Source organism: Equus caballus, chromosome 6, assembly GCF_041296265.1.
Source record: "Equus caballus isolate H_3958 breed thoroughbred chromosome 6, TB-T2T, whole genome shotgun sequence".
NCBI classification, from domain to species: Eukaryota; Metazoa; Chordata; class Mammalia; order Perissodactyla; family Equidae; genus Equus; species Equus caballus.
The window spans coordinates 87,270,173-87,291,791 of NC_091689.1; the positions used below are offsets into that span (position 1 = coordinate 87,270,173).

Sequence of the window (21,619 nt, forward strand, 5' to 3'; positions counted from 1 at the left end):
GCCATGCTGTGCCAGAGTCCCACATACAAAATAGAGGAAGACTGGCAAGAGATGTTAGCTCAGGGACAATTTTCTTCACAAAAAAGGGCAAAAGAAAAAAGTACATAAGTTCAAACACACTTCCCAATGTGGAAAGACCTAGGGCTTTGAGGAAATTGCATTCCTTTAACAGGACCAGAACCCAAATTAATCTTCTCTAATATTAACAAAACAGTTGAATGGCATGTGTTGTTATGCCCAGGGCCCCAGGAAGGTAGGAAGATTTTCTAGTTGTAGCATAAGAAAATGGTCTTGAATATCATTCTGAAGAGTCATATACTTAACAGTGGAAGGAAAAAAGGTTGTTTTCCCTTCTAAATACCCGTAATACTCTATGCATATCTATTACTGCATTTCCTCCATCTATCAAGTTTTTGTTCAATGTCTGTCCCCTGGCCTAGCCTGTGAGCTCCCTGGGCAGAGCAATTACCTGAAGGATTAATCTTTGTATCCCTCACACGTAAGACTGCCTGTTAACACAGGTCCTTAATGTCTGACATAAAGAAGTACTGAAATAGCAAGCATTTTTATGCTAAGACAAACACCTGTAAATTGGAAGGAATAAAAACTGCCAAAATGCAGAAGCTCAAAGATTTAGAGGAGGACAACACATTTAGTTTTATTTCAATCAAATCACAACACTTTCTTTTCCAACTGCTGCAAAGTGCATCTACAATTTTGTATTACAGATCCACTTTTAAAAGGTTTCCTGTAACATTACAGCAAGCCTCTTTTTTTCAAACAGAGGAATATTCCCAAACTCTTCCTCAAGTAAAAATAAAAACTCCATTCCAGTAAATGGTAATACATGAAATTACAGTAAACCAGACACTTAAAAGGACAGCCAAAAAGTCTTCCAACAGTTTATTAGAAAGAATGTAGACATTTAAAAAAAAATCCCCACTGTCATGAACATAAATTGAGGTTTTCAGCCGCAGTACAAGCTGAATCAAAGAAAGAAATAAAAAATCCAATAGTGTATTAACATTTTTTTCGCTCACTTGCCATACTGACAGTGCAAATACAAATTTGGTCTAAATGTACAGACTCTTCAAGCAACAATATACAGCCTTTCTTTGTCCTCCACGCTAAGAGATGTAAAAGTTTAAGGGTCAAACAATACCAAATGTACAGGCTTCAAAAACCATCTAAGTTAGGGCATTCACTAATTTTAGCTAAGATACATCTGGAACACTGACAAGTGATCACTTACATACAATAATGTGAAGTAAATTTTTTGAAAAATAAAACTTTAGTGGAACAATCCTTAAGGATATACCAGAGGAACAATAGGTTACCAGTTTAAAGTATCAACCAATTTGTTTCAGCCACTTTGAGTCCACGTTCTAAAATCTAAAATTTAGTTATCCTTCCCTAAGCCAAGAGCTTCCTATCATGTCAGTATCTATGTTATGAAGTAAAGGAGACTTAGGTGAAATGTTTTTATTTATCACAACTGCTGTATCAATTGCCTAGGACCTCAACAGCATCATGAAAGTCTGGGAAATGTTCATGCATAAGGTTATTGCCTTAGCTGACTTAAAAGTGCCCCATACAATGGTACATTATCAACCCTTACTGAAGCCTTTAAAAAAACAAACAGGTTGAAAAATGGGTTAAAGGAGGCAAATACAGCATCTGCCTTTAGAGCTATCAACTCAGGAATTCTCTCAATTATGAAATCTTGCAGAGAAGTTATTTTTCTTTCTCAAAATCCGGTGATGGTAACATTCCTTACTCCAGATCAGGCATTTCTGAAAGGGTATTAAAAAGATTAGTATCAAGTATAAGAGAATAATCTACCAAAACTTCAAAGTTTTACAGGAAAAGCAGTCAACAATAGAGTTAAACAAACAGTTTCTAGCAAATTAATAGGTTGTCTTTTTTTGAATTTCAATCTCGAATCATTCAAATTTCTGTTTTGGTTATTTATTAGAGACCATAAAGAAATAATCATTTTTCTTCCAAGAACTGTAAAGAAATTAACTTCTCTACTTTGAGAGTTTGGTCTATGATGTGAAACATCACTGTGCAAACATACTTTTTACAAAGACACTTACTTTCGTCATCACTGTCTTGTGAATCCTGCAAAGGGGAAATAAAATATGTTACGAAGTTGATCAAATATTCCTCTGCTAACTGAATAGTTTGTCTAAAAAAGCTGAAGCACTATACTTTTGACTAAGGTAGCAAAGATATGTAGTTATATCAAGTCTATGAATTTAATCAATGGACTTAAGAACACGTTTACATATGGTGAACTGATGTACAGCTGAGGATCTATCTTCCTGTACGATGTGTGCCTTCTGGTGGGAACTGAGCCCACCCTTTAAATCCCTTCCTATCCAACCAGACTGAATCTTGTATAAAATGGTTTCTCTTTTCTTGGCATTCAATGGAAGAGAAAAATGGCTCAATATTAAGAACACTGGGCTGACAGAAGACAATGAACTCTAATCCTGGCTGTTGAACTGTCAAAAAGTATCTTCCAACTTGTATTGAAAACTTTCTTAAAGATGTTAACAGGATGCCAGAGGGGGGAATGTTGAGAAGAGGGGTCCAGTATATCCTACTCCTATAGATTTCACCATGTCCATCTGTTTACTATAGTCTCTGACCAATCCTGCTGTAAAAACCTGTTTAACTTTGTCAAAATAATCTCCAAATGAACTCTTGACTGAATAATGTGTGTGATGCCTCTATGCAATGACTCTTGAAATCTGGTCCCTTTAAGAATAATCCGTGGGACACCAATTTCCTAATAGGTACCTGTCCCTAAAAAAATGGGCACATTTAAGAAATTCCTTTTCTTTGTATTTTTTAGGGAAAAAACCAACAATAAGTGGCAAAAAAAAAAAAAAGCAATCTTGAATCTATAGAAAACAACCTGTAAATACATTGTTTCTTACTATTTAAGTAAACAGAGAAAAGAATTTGTAGACTTACATCATCTGCTCCATCTACTTCTGGTAAATCTACATCCTCATCACCACCCATGTTGTTCATCATCTATTTGAAGTGTAAAAATTAGTTTTAAAAATGATGTTAAATTAAGCCCTAATTATTAGGTTGCACGCTCCAGAATAAACCTTAAACCTGTCATAGATTTCCACCAATGAAAAAAGCAAAACAAATGTTTTAAGTACCTTCCTTTCTGGAAAAGGTAGATTATAGGTAACGACATAAAATCCTGAAAACTTGTAGGGAAGATAAGACTAAGTTCTCATCAAAGAAAAATGAAGTTATTAAAATTCATCCAGTAAAGTGTCTATATATCATGTAGAAATTAATCACCCAAATCCTGAATAGGAGTTACCTCTGGTGGCTAAGGAGAAGAATGAGATTTATCTGTAGTTGTAGTTTTGTATTTTAAGCTAAGAGGCATGTGTATTACAGCAGTCTCACTAGAGTTTTAAATATTTTGAAGAACCAGTAAGTGATTTAAAACAAAGTTCTTCTGGATGATTTGTATAAAAGGCCTGAATATTGAATCAAAGGCTAAACAGCAGTAACTAAAAACAGAAAACGGGCTGGCCTGGCGGCGGGAACCGGTTAGTTCATGTGCTCTGCTTGGGCAACCTGGGGTTCACATATTCGGATCCTGGGCAAGGACCTGCGCACTGCTTATTAAGTCATGCTGTGGTAGGCGTCCCACATATAATGTAAGGAAGATGGGCACAGACATTAGCTCAGGGCCAGTCTTCCTCAAAAACAAAAACAGAAGCGGCTGGCCCTGTGGCCGAGTGGTTAAGTTCAAGTGCTAAGCTTTGGCAGCCCAGGATTTCACTGGTTTGGATTCTGGGCGCAGACAAAGCATCAATCATCAAGCCAGGCTGAGGCAGCGTCCCACACGCTACAACTAGAAAGACCCACAACTAAAATATACAACTATGTACTGGGGGGCTTTGGGGAGAAGAAGGAAATTAAATAAATAAATAAAATCTTGGGGCCAGCCCGGTGGTGCAGCGGTTGAGTGCACACATTCCACTTCTCGGCAGCCCAGGGTTCACTGGTTCAGATCCCGGATGCGGACATGGCACCGCTTGGCAAGCCATGCTGTGGTAGGCATCCCACATACAAAGCAGAGGAAGATGGGCACGGATGTTAGCTCAGGGCCAGTCTTCCTCAGCAAAAGGAGGAGGATGGCAGCAGATGTTACATGTTACTTCAGGGCCAATTTTCCTCAATAAATAAATAAAAATTAAAAAAAAAAAAAGAAACATTAATTCTTAAAAGAAAAGGTACATAGGGGCTGGCCCCGTGGCCGAGTGGTTAAGTTCACGCGCTCTGCTGCAGCAGCCCAGGGTTTCGCCAGTTTGAATCCTGGGTGCGGACATGGCACCGCTTGTCAGGCCATGCTGAGGCAGTGTCTCACATGCCACAACTGGAAGGACCCACAAATATGTACTGGGGGGCTTTGGGGAGAAAAAGAAAAAAAAAAAAAGGTACACAGTGTGGAAAATACCCTCATATATGTAAACACTCTTATAAGCTTACAGTAAACTGGGACTAACAACAAAGCGTACTTACATGAAGTAACTAATTTCCCATCTTTATTGTTTGATCATAAAGTAGTGTATTCTTTAAACAGGTACAAATAACCAAAGACTGAACAACTATTATCAGATGGGGAAGGACTTATCTCCCCAAGTTAACAACTTTTCTATAACAGTTAAATTTTTTAAAATTTAAAATATGTACATAACCATGCAAAATTTCATAAACAAAAATCAAAGTCTTCAAAGATAGACGTTTACTTGAACTTTAGAGTTAGAAGGGGCCTTACAAAGATACCTAGTCAAATCTCTCCGTATAAAAATTCTGGGCAATCTAGTCTTTTTTTTTTCTTTGACTGGCACCTGAGCTAACAACTGTTACCAATCTTTTTTTTCTTTCTTTTTTTTTAATTGCTTTTTCTCTCCAAATCACCCCAGTACATAGTTGTATATTTTAGTTGTGGGTCCTTCTAGTTGTGGCATGTGGGTTGCCACCTCAACATAGCCCGATGAGCCGTGCCATCTCTGCGCCAGGATCTGAACTGGCAAAACCCTGGGCCGCCACAGCAGAGCACGTGAACTTAACACCTGGCCACGGGGCCAGCCCCTGGGCAATCTAGTCTTGAATAATATGAGTAACAAAGCATTTCCCTGCATCTCAAGATGCTGTTGAACACTTCCATTAAATTTCTTTGAGCAGGAAAAATGCTCAAAAAATGTGCCAAGCACAATGCTAGCAGCTCAGGATACAATGGTAATAGAGAATTGAATATATTCAAGAACTATTTAGGAGGTAAAAAAAACCCAAACAAACAGAAAAACAGGGCCAGCCCAGTGGCGCAACGGTTAAGTGAGCACGTTCCACTTTGGTGGCCCAGGGTTCACTGGTTTAGATGCCAGGCGCGGACACGGCACCACTTGGCAAGCCATGCTATGGTAGGCATCCCACATATAAAGCAGACGAAGATGGGCACGGACGTTAGCTCAATGCCAGCCTTCCTCAGCAAAAAGAGGAGGATTGGCAGCAGATGTTAGTTTACGGCTGCTCTTCCTCAAAACAAACAAACAAACAATAAGCACAACAAAACACAGAGCAACAAAGATAGCAGTTAATGTTCTACTGGATAGAGACAGAGTGAAAGAGAACAATGTTAAGAAGTTGTGAATCATACAGCTGAGTAAATAGTGGCTCAATTACTACAGGTAAGGAATAGCATAGTTGAGGAGAATCACATGAATACCATTATCCTCCCTTCTCTCTTTTGAAATCAAGATGCCAGAGCCATGTAAAGAGAGATGCTAAGTAAGCAGTTGTATACAAGAAGCCGGAAACTTACTCCTTGATCTCTTAGTTTTCGAAGAAGAAATATAAACCAAGTCCAGTCAATTAAAATTTCAAATTGCAATGAGAAACAGATTTCATGGGAATACCTTCAACTTACAACCTAATATTCTCTTTTCTGGTCAGCTTTACTGCAGTACATTTGATAAGGTCTATTCCACCTAAAGGGAGATCAATGATTTTTTGCCTTTGGCCATGGTAATATGTATTTGGGTGACATCTTGGAAAAATAGGCTTATTTAAACCCTTTCCTTGATTTTGCAAACTAAAACATCCCTACATACTACTACTCATGCACATTTCACCATGATTAATGTCTTTAAAGGTTATTTTCCTATCACATGACTCTAAAATGCAAGCCAATTGCTGTATTCATGCTCCTAAAAAAATGTTCTTAAGCTGGAATAAAAACTAGCTGTGTTGCATTGACTGTATGGCTGATTTTTGGTCTTTATACACCAACTTTAGAACTTAACACTACTATTTTAAAAAATCATAAAGGAATGTTAAACGTCAGGATTAAGTAACCAATGTTACAATCTTACTTGGTTTTTACTGCAGAATGGCTTTGAAAGTAAAATAATGCATGTATCAAATAACACCAGGTGCTTTAAAACCAAATTAAATTGACTACATAGAAATGTATTGGGAGAAAAGTGGAAGAATACATTTAAAAGAACTTACCTCAGAGAAACGATCAAAATTAGACATGTCTTCATCTGAATCATCTTCCCAGTCTTTCCAATTATTGAAGTCCACACTAAGCCAATTAAGCTATAGACCAATACAAACATCACCCTGTGATTAGGTTAACTTGCACTCACTGGCATGTAACTTAGAACTACATTTCTTGAACTGTGGGCTCATACTCACTAGTGAAGCATGGAATTAGCACAAAAAAAGTAGACTGGAAAATGAGAGTGAAGTCAAATGCAACAATGGTAAATACAGTTTCATGAAGCTTCTTTCACAGCTGTTAAACAAACCTACTTTTTAAAAACAACCAAAATTCACTGGTAGGAACTATTCTCAGATTATTTGAGTAACTTATTTTTGGGGGGGTAAGCACTGAAATATACTCCCACGTGATACCTGAGTAATTTATGAAGGCTTCTAAAGCAAAGTCTGCCTCTTGAATGCAAAAGATTCTGCATCAACAAATGACTGATCTTACTCTGACCACACTTGGTTTTAAGTTAAAACTAATAAATCTCAAAGTAAAGAAAAATATACAGAACACCAAGGCTTTAATACTACTACGCTATAAACAAAAATACCATATTCCTCATACCAAACAAATATATCTTTTATTACTTAAAATAAAAATATTAAACTTCAAAAAAAGTAAGAAACCTACCTTTGCCCTTTCTTTTGTTAACCTTGGCCATGACTGGCCAGATTCTCCTTTTCGTAAACAACATAAAATTGATCTGTCCGTTCTTTTATGCTTGGAATCCTAAAAACGAAAACAAAGCACCACTTCACTATTTAACCTCTCCAGTATCACTATGGGTTAGAAAGTAGCTTATCATTTCTCACCGCTCCATTCTCTGCCTACACTTTCTCTAAACTCAAACAACATCCCCTAGACTAAAAATTCCATAAGCTATTCAATTGTAAAAAAAAGAAGAAGAAAGAAAGAAAAAAAGACCATTCTTCCTCCCTGCACAAGGCGAATAAAACCTTCAAAAAAAATTAACTAAACACAATGCAATAGTAGAACAGTTTAACAATTCCATACTTAGGTAAGACAAGCCTCAAGAGTACTGCCCTCAGTCCAAACAGTGATAACAAGAACAAAAACAGACTTGGAAAAGTAGTTAGGAGGAGGAAAATATTGCAAAATATGCCTAGTTAGCCTCTGAACTGTTAAGAAAAACAGAATTAGTGCCTATTGCTAAAGAGTATTTAAGAGTATGCCCATTTCCTCATGATTTAAACAGGGATTAAAGCATCAAGACTACTTACATTTGGATCAATACTGTGAAAAAGATCAATTTCATTTAAATGTTTAAAATTATCACTTCCTCCAAGACAACTGTATTAAAAAAAAAGGAAAAAAAGGAATGAGCCTCTTCAAAGAGGTAAAGATTAGTAATAACTTCAGTGAAAACACAAAACAAGCAAACCAAAGCTATTGCTGTCTGAAACAAGCTTTTTACCCCATGATGTAAAATGGTAATTTACCTGAATGTAAGTTTGGATTTTTCAAAATTTACATTAACGTCTTTACTGTCTTCAACACAAAATTCAATGAAGACATAGTCCCTTCGATCATACCACTTTGCAGAAGCAGGCTGCCTACAAAGAGATAAAATTAGACAAAGTTAAGCTGGAATTCATTAAGTGAATATTTACATAACCTCCAAAGTCTAGCACATAAGTAATATATTTCTCTACTCCACTAGACCATTGATTATCTTGAGGCAGTTCCAAACAGAAACTACATTTTTACTCCAACAGCTGCATTCAAAATTAAAACACAATGATACTCATTTCAAAATAGGAAAGATTTAAAAAACAAAAACAATACTCAATAGAGTTAGCCCTTTAGGTAGCCCTGCCAAAATTTATGCGCTACTCCTTTAGAGTCCTGCTCCTAAAATTTAACTTGACAGACTTAAAAAAATCAGACAGAAGTAATCCACTGTCAACCGAAATACAGTATTCAACATTTCTACTTACAATGCTAGAAACGGGGGGTGGGGGGAGAATTAAAAAGTACGAGAAATGACAGTATTTGTCCTCAGAAAAGTCTCATCTGCAGCTTATTTCTGACTATATAAAAAGCAACCTTTTTGTTTTCTGCACAACCAAATCCTAACAAAATGCTATGATTCTAAATAATGACATTAGATAAAGAATTAAACTTCTTCCTTTTTTTTTGTTGGAGGAAGATTAGCCCTGAGCTAACTGCTGCCAATCTTCCTCTTTTTGCTGAGGAAGCCTGGCCCTGAGCTAACATCCATGCCCATCTTCCTCTACTTTAAATATGGGACGCCTACCACAGCATGGCTTTTGCCAAGCGGTGCCATGTCCGCACCCGGGATCTGAACCGGCAAACTCCGGGCCTGTGAGAAGCGCAGAACGTGCGAACTTAACTGCCATGCCACCGGACCGGCCCCAGAATTAAACTTCTTTACAGCCTCATCTTTTACCCTATCTATACATGTATCCAATATATACTATACCAGAAGCATCCTGCAGTATTTGCTCTTTCCTTATTATTCATCTGCTCCCGTTCCCTGCCAATATAGCCCAGTCATCTTCATAGTGTCAGTAAAGCTCTACCCATCCATTAAGTTTTAGAACATGGCTAAAAGACTGCTAGAAGCAAATACAGTCAAACATGGTTAATAGGTGATAAAGATCATATATGGTAAATACTTGAAAAATTTTCTTTGTAATCCTCAGACAAGTTAGACAAGTATTTGCATATGCACAACAATTCCTAGAAGAATTCTCACACACACACACACACACACACACATTAATTAACAGCTAAAGAACGAGCCAGAAAGATGACCAGGGAAAGGAAATAGAACTACATCTTTCAACTGTTTCAATTATTTTTTTTAAATAAGCCTGTGCTGCTTTAATAACCTAAAAATTAAAGTTACTGTCTATACAGGAATTCTTTGTATTTTTTGCAACTTTTCTATGACCCTAAGATTTCAAAATAAAAGTAAAAAAATATTAGTTATATGTTCAAACACTACTCATGAATCGACTCAAGTGCAAGGAATTGTCTTGTTTCCAAGCTCTGAAATCCCCAACCTTAAGGAGTAGCAGTTTAAAGTCCCTTCTATAAATAAAAAGTTGTAGCCAACTGCTCAACATTTTCACACAACTGTTCAACTTTACTAGTCATGCTCCACTCTGGAACACTGATATCAGATCCAAAGTAGGCTAGAAATTATAAATGGCAATTTCTAAAGTCTAAATACCAGCAAATCAGCAAGCGTAAACCCATTTCTTTACACATCTACTGGCAGATTTAAAAAAAGAACAGAAAGACAACAGGATTTTTAAATGCCTCTGAAAAAGACATCTAACCAAACTTCTGTGGACTGAGAAATCACAACTTCTAATATAAGAATGTCAATACAGCTAATAAACAATTTAGGAGTTTTATAAATAGGTCACAACAGAACACACATTATTTCTAGCTCATTTTCTTGCCAAAACAGTACTCTCAATACGTGGTAACATGTTCTGCCTTTAACTGAAAATATTTGGTAACTTAATAGATAATTAAGACTTTAAATGACTAGGTTCACAGATTTTCAAATTCAAGTGACCAGATAGCCCTACTTTTTAAAAGTAATAATGATTACCATGTGGGGCAATGAACACCCCAGTGCCAAAATACTATTTCCAACTAAAATGAACCAGAATTTCTACAGAGAAATGGCTGACCTCAGGCCTGAGGTGGGAAACATAGATTAGATTGGGACATCTTGTTGTGCAAGTGAAGCTATTAAAGAGAATGAGGTCAGCCAAAACAGGAGGTAACAATTAGGATCGCTCCCCTTGGCCAAGGACAACTTGAGCATCATAAAGAATGACTGCAAATTGATTCGAAAATATTGAATATAAAAACTCTTTGTATTGATTAAAAGAATTTAAAGAAAAACTACCCACAATTCTGGATCACGAGAAGATGCTACAGCTCCAATTCTTTACAAATTGGCAATGAAAGAGAAAAAATTGGGCATTTTTCCTTCTTTTCCTTTATGACCCTTTATTTATAACTAAATAGGACCAGTTCATGAAGGAAACTTCTTTACAGAATTCAAGCTTTGGTGTGGAATAGAACATGGGGGAAAAATTGACATTTTGCAACCCTTAAACTGACTTGGCAGTGACCATCAATGGTGAACCCACTAACAATTAAATGAACAGCTGATAAAGAACTTACAATCTTAGTATCACTAAAATCGAGACAATCAGACATATACCTCCCAATTTGATGCAACATGATATATTCCACAGTAAACTTAATTCCAGTCCACAGGAAATATGAGGAAAAGGAAGAAGTTAAATGATACCCTGAGAAAGTGATAAATGCAGAATACCATTTCTTAAAATCAATGGCATAAAGGGGGGAACTGCCCTAGATTAAAAAAGACTTATCAAGGGGCTGGCCCGGTGGCGCTGTGGTTAAGTGCACATGTTCTGCTTCGGCGGCCCAGGGTTCGCTGGTTTGGATCCCAGGTGCGGACATGGCACCGCTTGGCAAGCCATGCTGTGGTAGGCATCCCACATATAAAGCAGGGGAAGATGGGCATGGATGTTAGCTCAGGGTCAGCCTTCCTCAGCAAAAAGAGGAGGACTGGCAGAAGTTAGCTCAGGGCTAATCTTCCTGAAGGAATAAAAAGACTTATCAAACAAATGCAATTTATGAACCTAATCTGCTTCTCAACTCAAAAAACTAAATATAAAGATTCTGAAACTGTGCGTGGGCTGGCCCTGTGGCTCAGTGGTTAAGTTCGTGCGTTCCGCTCCAGTGGCCTAGGGTTTGGCGGTTCGGATCCCGGGCACGGACCTACACACCGCTCATCAAGCCACGCTGTGGTGGCATCCCATATAGAGGAACTAGAATGACTTACAACTATGACATACAACTATACACTGAGGCTTTGGGGAGGGGGAAAAAAAGATTACTGAAACCGTGGAAATCTGGATACAGACAGTGTATTACACGATATGGAAATTGTTAGTTTTGTCAAATGTGAAAGGCATTGTTTTGATGAAAAAATGTCCATTCAAGACGAAAACTGAAGTATACTGAGTTTAGTATATATATATATATATACACGTGTGTGTGTGTGTGTGTGTGTTATTTATTTGTGAGGAAGATTATCCCTGAGCTAACATCCATGCAGATCTTCCTCTATTTTGTATGTGGGATGCCTCCACGGCACGGCTTGATGAGCAGTGTGTAGGTCTACACCTGGGGTCTGAACCCTTGAACCCTGGGCAGCCAAAGCAGAGTGCTTGAACTTAACCACTAAGCCACTGGGCTGGCCCTTATCCAGTCTACTTTAAAATGCCTCAAGAAAGAACAAGGAATAGATAAAGCAATGTGGCAAAGGCCTGAAAAGTGCTGAGTCTGGATGATGGGTAGATGAGGATTTATTATATTCATAATATTTAAAAAAAAATAATATTAAATGACTTTGGCATGAAATGCTTTCTTTCTTTGGAGCTACTTAGTCTAATTGTGAAATTGTTATTTAAAAGTTTAAAAAAGCAAGAAAATAAATTTTTCCCATTGAATTAAGAAAACAAAGACTGGGCCGGCCTGGTAGCCCAGCAGTTAAGTGCACACGTTCCGCTTCTTGGCGGCCCGGGGTTCACTGGTTCGGATCCCGGGTGCGGACATGGCACTGCTTGGCAAAAGCCATGCTGTGGCTGGCGTCCCACGTATAAAATAGAGGAAGATGGGCATGGATGTTAGCTCAGGGCCAGTCTTCCTTTAAAAAAAAAAAAAAAAGAAAACAAAACAAAGACTGCACAGCTCACAAAACCTGGCTATGATTGTCCAATTGTCATTTATTCTAAAATCTTGGAAACTGTTGCTTTAATAAAAAGCATTTACTTATTGCCATAGGTTTCCAGACGGTAGATGTTCCTTAAAGAACAACTTTTAATTAACTTAAAAAAAAAATCCATTGGGGCGAAGGGGAGGGTGTAGGTAAGAACAACCCTGTGCTGATACTGACTGAAGCTGAATGGGTACGTGAGCATTCACTGTAGTGGTCTACCTTTTATGTTTGAAAAAATACATAATAAAACTAAGCTACATCAGTTTCTGTTCCTACTAAGGACATTGGAACCAGAAGAGAATCTTTTTTCTTTCCTCAAATTCACATTATAATCTAGAGTTATATCATTGTTATGGAGTCAACTGTGTCGCCCTCAAATTTCTATGCTAAAGTTCTAAATACCCAGTACCTGAGAAAGTTGACTATATTTGCAGAGGATCTTAAATAAAAAAAAAAAGGTGACTGAGCTAAAATGAGTCTTAGGGTGGGCCACAATCCAAATATACCTGGTGTCCTTAAACAGATTAGGACACAGTTACAAAGGGAAGACCTTGTGAAGACACAAGAGAGAATGGTTATCTGCAAGCCAAGGAAAGAGGCCTGGGGGGCAGAGTGGGGTGGGAATCAACCCTGCTGACACCTTGATCTTGGACTTAACACGTTCCAGAACTGAGGAAATAAATTTCTACTGTTTAAGCCACCCAGTCTCTGGTACTTTGTTATGTCAGCCCTAGCAAACTAATAGAATCATTTTCCAGATAATAAAAACAAAATTAAATGACCTAAATCAAGGGTTAAGCCAGGAGCCAAAAACGGTTTTCATATTTTTAAAGTTACAAAAACAAGAATATGGGACAGTAACATACCTATAGCTGCAAAAACGTTTTTCACCTCTGCACATATTATGTAAATAATCCACTACTTAAAGCAAAACAATACCAACAACCCCCACAGCACAGTTCTAAACTTTTGTGCCAAGCTCTTCCAGACTTAACATTAGGGCTATGTCAATTCAAGCAATTAAATTTTGCATAACCTAAAATTCTCCTCTATAGTTTTGACTAAAATTTTTTAGTTTGTCTTGAAAGGACAGAGTGGAAACCATATTTCTTCCCCAAAACAACTGTTAATATGGTAGAGTCCGGTGGGTTTTAATCATAATTTGCAGAAAATTATAAGCACCCCTCACTTTAAAAAATGGATGCACTAATGCAATGGTCTGAACACATCCCCCCAAAATTTGTATATTGAAATCCTAATGCTCAATGTGATGGTATTAGAAGGTGGGACCTTTGGGAGGTGCTTAGGTGATGATGTAGAGTCCTCAAGAATGGAATAAGTGCCTTATAAAAAGAGGCTCCAGAAAGATCCCTAGCCCTTTCTACTGTTGTCAGGACACAGCAAGAAGCTATGAACCAGGAAGTGGGCCCTTCACCAGAAGGTAACCATGCTGGTGCCTCGATCTCCGACTTCCAGCCTCCAAAACGGTAAGAAATCAATTTCTGCTGTTTATAAACTACCTGGTCTGTGGTATTTTGTTGCAGCAGCCCATACAGACTAAGACAACCAGTAAAGCTAAATGGAAAAAAATTGCTAAGGCGAATTTCCCAGTTATCGTAATTCTTTTGTTTGTTTACCATGTGTAAGGCATACTGAATTATAAAAGACAAAACACCTCAAGTCTTTTATGAACTGGTAGGACGAGCATATTATACATAATTCGGGGTAAATTAATAAAGTTAAAGTTCAAAAACCAAGTTTAGGGCTAGGTCACAGACGTCCCTGGAGGCAACAGAAAAGAGTTTAGTTTATTCTGTAACTGCACAGTTAAAAAAAAACATTAACTGCAGCTATCATCCCTTTAGAACTTTGAAAATCTTGAGGAAAAAAAAATCCATATACAATAGAATTCTACAGTGTATGACTTGTCTCTAACCAACACTATGGTCAAGGTCCAACATCTTTATTTTCTTTTTCTCTCAGAATTTCCAATATTCAGAAGTTTTTATACAGGCCGACCTGGTGGCCCAGTGGTTAAGTTCGCATGCTCCACTTTGGTGGCCCACGGTTCGAGGTTTGCATCCTGGGCATGGATGTATGCACTGCTCATCAAGCCATGCTGTGACAGTGTCCCATGTGCAAAACAGAGGAAGACTGGCACAGATGTTAGCTCAGGGCCAATCTTCCTCACCAAAAAAATAATTTTTTTTCTTTACAAGCACATACTCCAGACGATCAGACAGCAAATATAAAACATCTTGAGGTCTGAGCCAGCCCCAGTGGCCTAGTGATTAAGTTTGGCATGCTGTGCTTTGGTGGCTGGGTTTGGTTCCTGGGCACAGACCCATAGGGCTCGTCTGTCAGTGGACAGTTAGTCCTAACCCTCAGTCAAGCACCTCATGTAGCCAAGTCTCATAGCTAAAATACATTTAGAGTTTGAATGTGATACAAGAAACAAACATTTATTGCACACGGTACCAGAAACTGTTCTGGCGGTACAGACAGTCAACAAAACAGACAAAAATACCCACCCTTAAGAAGCTTACATTCAAGTTAGATGAAATTTAGTCCAAATATCATCATCTAAGAAATATAGAGGTAAAGGGATCAGGTCCATTACTAGACATTGTTTATTTTTCTTAATGTATAAGTAAGTGATATATTATAACATTCTTTGGTTGTTAGTACTTTGAGAAGTAACTTACCTATATTTTTAAGGTTGTAAGATAATGCAAAGTATTAAGATATTCTCTAATAGTACACAATCTCACATACCTTATTCAAAAGTAACTAATGATAGCCCTCTTACAAGTTTATTCTTAATGGAGCATGATGTTTGTCTAAAGTAAAAGATCACTTCGAATTCTAAGATAAAACAACAGGAATCTGAAGACCAGCTTTTTCCTAGAGCTCGTAGATGTAGGAATAAACTAAACATTTCCAGTAAAGCGGAAAGCTTTTTTTTTTTTTTTTTGGAGGAAGATTAGCCCTGAGCTAACATCTCCTCTACTTTTTATTTTTACGTGGGATGCCTGCCACAGCATGGCTTGACAAGCAGTGCATAGGTCCATACCCAGGATCCGAAAGGGCGAACCCCAGGCTGCCAAAGCAGAATGTGCAAACTTAACACCTATGCCACAAGTCCAGCCCTGTGGAAAGCTTCTTAAAGACTAGATTCACTAATCTTTTATACATCCCAGAATATCTTTAAATATCAAGAAAGGTTATAGAAGAAAAATAAAACTCATCAAAACCAAGAAAAAAAAGTCAGCAGTAAAAAAAAAGATGTTATAAAGTTCAGAATTACTGATTTTTTAAAACTAAGTTTGTCAACTGGTCTATCATTTGCAAAAGAGGACCAAGAAACTGGTAAAATCTGTTTGTACTAAGTCAGAAATGATATGGAAACATGAAAATTCTGCTATGGAAAAAGAAAAAGTAGTTCCAGGTTCACAGAGCGACCAATTTTTCCTTAAGTATTAACAAAAGCCCTGCCTAGAATTGTCTAAAACCAAACTCTCTCATACCAATATTTTGTTCAAAGAAACCCCAAGATACACTTCTCCTATTTCCAGATCTTCTGTATGTCAGCTGTACTACTACGTAAACTTTCTGGAAAGGTGATCTGAATAGACATGCTAGTCCTGTGGTTTCCAAATTATGTGCCAAGGTCCCTCAGGGTACTATACAGGGCTGCCACAGGATATTTTAAATTTGAGAGGAATTCAGTGATACTCAATCTCAGTCACGACACCAAGTGGTTCAGTTTCAACAGCAGATTGCACTACATCCCTCTCCATTAAGTTTCATTTTTTGCAAAGCTGGATTTTGGTGGTTTCTATGATTAAAAAAAAAAAAAGGCACCCACAAAAAAAATCAATGGGGAACAGGAATTTAACTCAAAGCATCCAATCTGATTTCAAGGTGGAAGAAGTTACACAGTGCCCAAAAGGCACACTTTCCAATAGTAATTATGGTCATACAAGAAACTATGTTTTTCTTTCAATTTACGTGTTCTAGTTTTACCAAGAGCACTGGGGCCATTAAGACAAAATACTTAAGTTGTTGGGACCCAACTAACTAAGAAATGGAACTGTTAGCTTACTCCTTTTGGCCTAGCAGCACCATTAAAACAAACAAAAAACTACTAAGACACCAAGGGAGTGAACCAAGAACTTTCATGAACCTCTGTGCTAGTTCCTTTACTTGGTAATTTGCACTCTAATACATAAAGGTGAAAGCTGTTCTCAAAGATACTATTCCTCCCCTAAAACTTAGTGCCTTTCTTTCAAGCAACTCTATGACCTTCCCACTTTTCAACTTTTGTGCATACATCCTTTTAACATCCCCAAAGCAGACAAAATAATTTTTCTTCATACATACAAAACTCAAACAAGGTCAATCTCTCATTGCCTCCATTACAAGCAAATTTCAGAGCCTCAGGGCTTTGTTACTATGTGTCAAGAAGTAGCTAGGGGCCAGCCCCATGGCTGAGTGGTTAAGTTCTCCCGCTCTGCTTCAGCGGCCCAGGGTTTTGCCAGTTCAAATCCTGGGCACAGACAGGGCAATGCTCATCAAGCCATACTGCGGCCGCATCCCACATGCCACAACTAGAAGGACCCACAACTAAAAGTACACAACTATGTACCAGGGGGCTTTGGGAGAAAAAAGAAAAACAAAATCTTAAAAAAAAAAGTAGTAGCACAGGTTTTAACAAAAGCAGTAGTTTAGATAAATAAAACTGAACTACAGAGATACGGTTATTTATTTGAAAATTAAAGCACCACTTGAAATTAGTCTTTTTTTTTTTTTGAGGACGATTAGCCCTGAGCTAACTTCTGCCAGTCCTCCTCATTTTTGCTGAGGAAGCCTGGCCCTGAGCTAACATCCGTGCCCATCTTCCTCTACTTTATATGTGGGACGCCTACCACAGCACGGCGTGCCAAGTGGTGCCGTGTCCGCACCCGGGATCCCAACCGGAGAACCCCGGGAAGCTGAGAAGCGGAACGTGCGAATTTAACCGCTGCACCACCGGGCCGGCCCTAGTCTCCCTTTTTGTAAAATGGAAAAAATAAGACTTCTGCCAGAAATCCTCGGTTTCAATCCTATTTGAGACAGCCTCTTATGTTAGTCGATGCTGTGTGAATTGATAGTTGAAAAACTAGATCCTAGACCTTAATAATACTAAAAATTTTAGAAACTCCTGTCTGTAACTTAGATCCTCTCAGTACACAAAGATAACTAAACATGCCGAGTCGGAAATGGCCCCAACATTAACTTTTTGGCAATAAACTATGGCTACATGTGAAGATCAACTATTGCACAGAAAATCCACAACAGCACATTTGATTTGACTTTGGGACACAACATGGAGGACGGTATACTACCGGTTTAAAGTACTGGCATCTTCCTGGAAAATGAAAACTTCAAAGGTGTTCTGGAGAAATGGGGAAATGAGGCTCAATTTAAAATCTATCACTGCCACTCCATACAGTAAATTACAGAAAGTTTACTACAACACACTTTGTATTTCTGTAGCAAACTACACTAGATGCAACAATTCTTAGTTTAAGAACTCAGATAAAATAGGATCTTAAGCGTTTAAGAGCTAGGTTGATTCTAAACAGTTGATATTACAAAGGTATTGTTTCCTGGGAAGTGACGATCACTAACCACCTAAGATCACAAAATGATATAGCTTCTAGAAGATTTCAAAAGTGACAAAATACAATTAAACAGGAGAATCTTATTAACAACGCATACTGGTCTGCACTCCAGTGATTTGTCACTTCCAGTTTCTACTGCCTTCTAGTTAAAGTCTAACCAGGCATAGAAAAAAAGAAAATCCAGTTGCCAGGTTACAGTGGTTAGGAAATCAACACCGAACAAAGACCATCATCCGTTACTTTTCCCTAACTTTTAGAAGTTAACAATATACCACACGCTCACTATTACAATTTGTTTTGGACACAAACACTGATTTTATTTTGGGGTCTCAATCCTACAAAGCTGAGTGATGGCAAAGTAATTAAGATTTTAACCAATGTTAGAAATAGTCACAATACGTTTCTGGGCAATTTATTAATTTAAGTACAGGACACCAAGAAGAATGACTTCAACTAGCTTAAAACTAAATAAAAAATTTTACTTTATATCCATTGTTAGCAGGTCCAACTTAGAACCAACTACAATCCTTAATTTAAAAAAAAGCAAAGGAGCACCCCTGCAGAGGATTTAGGCAGGTCTTAAACAGGGAAGAGGGGTCCTAAAATCCCAGCTTTGTCCAAGGTAGGCGAAAGGCTGAGCTTTTACGTAAGCTGCTAGACAAAATTAAAAGCACGATTAAAAGAAATTTACTTAGGAAATCACTACTAAAAAACATTCAAAGGAGAAAAAACAAACCCTAAAACCCTTAAAATATCCAGCATGTCTTTGTCCACATCTAAAAAAATATTTATAGGAGACATCAACGAAACAAACCCCTATCAGCCAAATTCTTCCTAGGACTATATGACCGATTAAAAATTCTTCCCAGTTCAAATAACTGGCTCATAATATTCTTGTAAATTCATTCATTAGTTCAATAAAATCCCCTAAAGAATTTGCAAGATGGCATATATTGAATATTTTAAAGAGGATCAGATTTATCTGGTGTCTTCAAAACACTCATTTTGAAAGTAACATTCTTTTACTTAGAGACAGACTGCTTTTTGGAATATTCAGTCACACTTTTCACCTTTTAATCTATCTACATAACTTAACGTTCCTCACGTTTTATGTGACCTCCCTTAAGTGTTTCTATTTCAAACCAAATTAAACATTATTTCTTCGTGAAAAGATATTTTGTTTGGCTTCATTCATCTATCAAATGTTGGTAATGCTTCATTTTCTTCTCAGATACTTTAAGACCGACAATCCTGCTGCATTATTTGGAGGAGAGCTTTCAAAGGGAAAATCAAAACTGTTTTACATAAATTAAAATCTTCTACCTAGGTATCACTTTTGGGGGGAAAAATCCTTCCAAAATTCTACTATAACCCCTTTACAGTAATAACGCGTCCTTCTCGAGGCTTGTTCTCCGTCATCAATTGGCTGTAGCGTATCCTTTACTTCACCACTTAGATTTCTAGCCGAATATATTCACCGCTAATGTTATTAATTCAATCCTTGAAAGTGCATTACTTGTTTTAGGAACAAAAACTGTTCCCCTTCAATTGCTCTCCATACGTAACTTTTAGAGAGCAGTTAGCACCAAAAAACTATAAAACCGGCAGCTTTCCTGAGAAGAAAGTAAGGCCTGGAAGTGGCAGTGCTAAGGATTCGTATTCGGTTAAAATCAACAAGGTTTTCCTTTATCTCAATAAAACTAAGATCGCTAAACAATCTGCGGTCACCTCCACGTAACCAAATGTAAGCTCTTTAAGACGGCAAGAAGGCAATCACATACCTATTTTACCCTTAAACTAGCATAGGATAAGGAAACCTCGTCAGAAGTTTCACACAGAACACAGAAAATGTCCACAAGTATCCTTCCACTCGACACGTGCACGGCCACCTGCTCACGGTAGCTCCTCGCTGCCAGGGACACCGCTGGGTTTTGGCAACCTTCACTCCCTTCAAGGGACTGGAGTTAGGGGGAGACCTGGAAAGACCCTCGCTCGAGAAATCACGACCCCCGAGCGGGAAGGAAGCGGTGGCGCCGGCGCGGCCTCCTCCAGGTGCCTAGCAGTCCCTGTCGCTCTCGGCGGAGGCCGCGCGCGCCCCCGAGGAGCACCCCCAGCTTCTGGGAGCACCCACCACAGGTGCGCTTGGCCCGCGGCCTGGCCCCGGCGCCACAGCGCGGCCGGACCGCACGGCCCAGGACGCAGAGCGGCAACCCACGAGGGCCCACGCCTCCAGGGCGCCCGCATGGCGCGGAGCTCGCGGGAGACGGAGGCCTGAGACTAGTGAGGGAGAGCAGGGACAACGCGCACTGCCCGCGGGGGAAGCGGCCGTCTGGAGGAAAAATGTCCTCCACCCGCCAACAGTAACCGGAACAGGGATCCTGGACCTCCCACCCCCAGGCAAGAACGACCGCCACCACCGAGGGGAGAGCGCCGAGGGGGCCGGGAGCGGGGGAGGGGGAGGCGGCTTCCCGACAGCCCCCAGCACGGCCTCGGCCTCCCTCTGGGGCGACCTTCCCTCGGCCGAGTGGCGCACTCACATCGTGAACGGGGCAGGGGGACGGGCGCACGGGTGGGCGGGCCTCTCGGCGGCAGCTGCTGGGCAGTCGACTCTTCTCCGTTGGCGACTCCGGCGTCTCCTGCCCGGTCGCGGCCTCTTCTCGGTTCCCTGAGGCGACGGCGACGGCGGCGGGCTCGATCAGGGTCCCCAGAATGCACCGCGCGGAGAGAGCGGCTCCTCCGGTCGGGGAGAGGAGGAAAGTGTAGGAAAAGGGGCGCGAGGACGGAGAATGAACGTGCGTGCGTGCGAGCGAGGGGTGGTGAGGCCGGGCGGCGGCTGGTGACGCAGCAAAATGCCCGGGCCCGGCCGCCGCGCGTGCGCACTCTTTGTTTTCGGGCTCCTGCGCGGCTTTCTAGAGATATCTACGGAAAGGGCGGGGCCTCCCAGCTCCTTCGCGATCCTTCCCGGCGCTGGCCCCGCCTCTCGTCCGCTCCCTCCGGCGCGACGCGTTCCCGCCTCTGCTCCCGCGCTCCCCCCTCGCGGCAGAAGACCGTTGGCCGCCTAACCGCTTGGCCGCACGCCTTGGGCGGTCGCCCGGGTGACGGCTGAGGCGGAGAGCCGCGGAGTCGGGAGGCTGGGAAAGGGGGGCCTGGGTCCTCTGGAGGAAGTAAACCAGCCCAGTGAGGAAACGGTGCACCGCAAAAAGATGCGAAAAGCGGTGCAGGTGATAGTTGCGGAAAAGGGCCAACTTCAGAATCCAGGGCCTGGGTCCACCTCGCCGTTGTTCTGAAGGTTGGAGGCCGTGTCCAGGGCCAGCGGAAGGTTGAGGTCCTCGGCTGAGGGGGAACGTTTGCCCTTGGGGCGGGCATTTTCCTCTTCTCTGAGGTATTAGTGCAGTAGGTGAGACAGGAGGGTCATGTGCCTGGAGGGGCTGGGCCGCTCGGTCGGTGTCTCCGGGCACATCGGTTGGGGAGGGGTCCCCCGTATGTTTCACCTTCTCTGTGGCACTGGCGCTTGGTGCAGGTACT

The 21,619-nt window shown here is 40.1% G+C and overlaps 1 protein-coding gene across 2 annotated transcripts; it reads right to left on the reverse strand.

Moving 5' to 3' along the window:
* Window positions 1-632: 632 nt before the first annotated feature.
* PTGES3 (prostaglandin E synthase 3) lies at window positions 633-21,226 on the reverse strand. Of its 2 annotated transcripts, XM_001492303.6 has the most exons (8): window positions 20,632-21,226; window positions 8,065-8,178; window positions 7,846-7,915; window positions 7,235-7,333; window positions 6,562-6,651; window positions 2,986-3,048; window positions 2,100-2,124; window positions 633-1,793 (listed from the first exon to the last, which is right to left on the reverse strand). In XM_001492303.6, coding segments are annotated over exons 1-8 (483 nt in total). In that variant the 5' UTR covers window positions 20,634-21,226; the 3' UTR covers window positions 633-1,773. The 2 variants fall into 2 exon arrangements, with proteins under 2 accessions (XP_001492353.2, XP_070127820.1); XM_070271719.1 differs by lacking the exon at window positions 2,986-3,048 and having other exon boundaries at window positions 20,632-21,132.
* Between the last annotated feature and the right edge of the window lie 393 nt (window positions 21,227-21,619).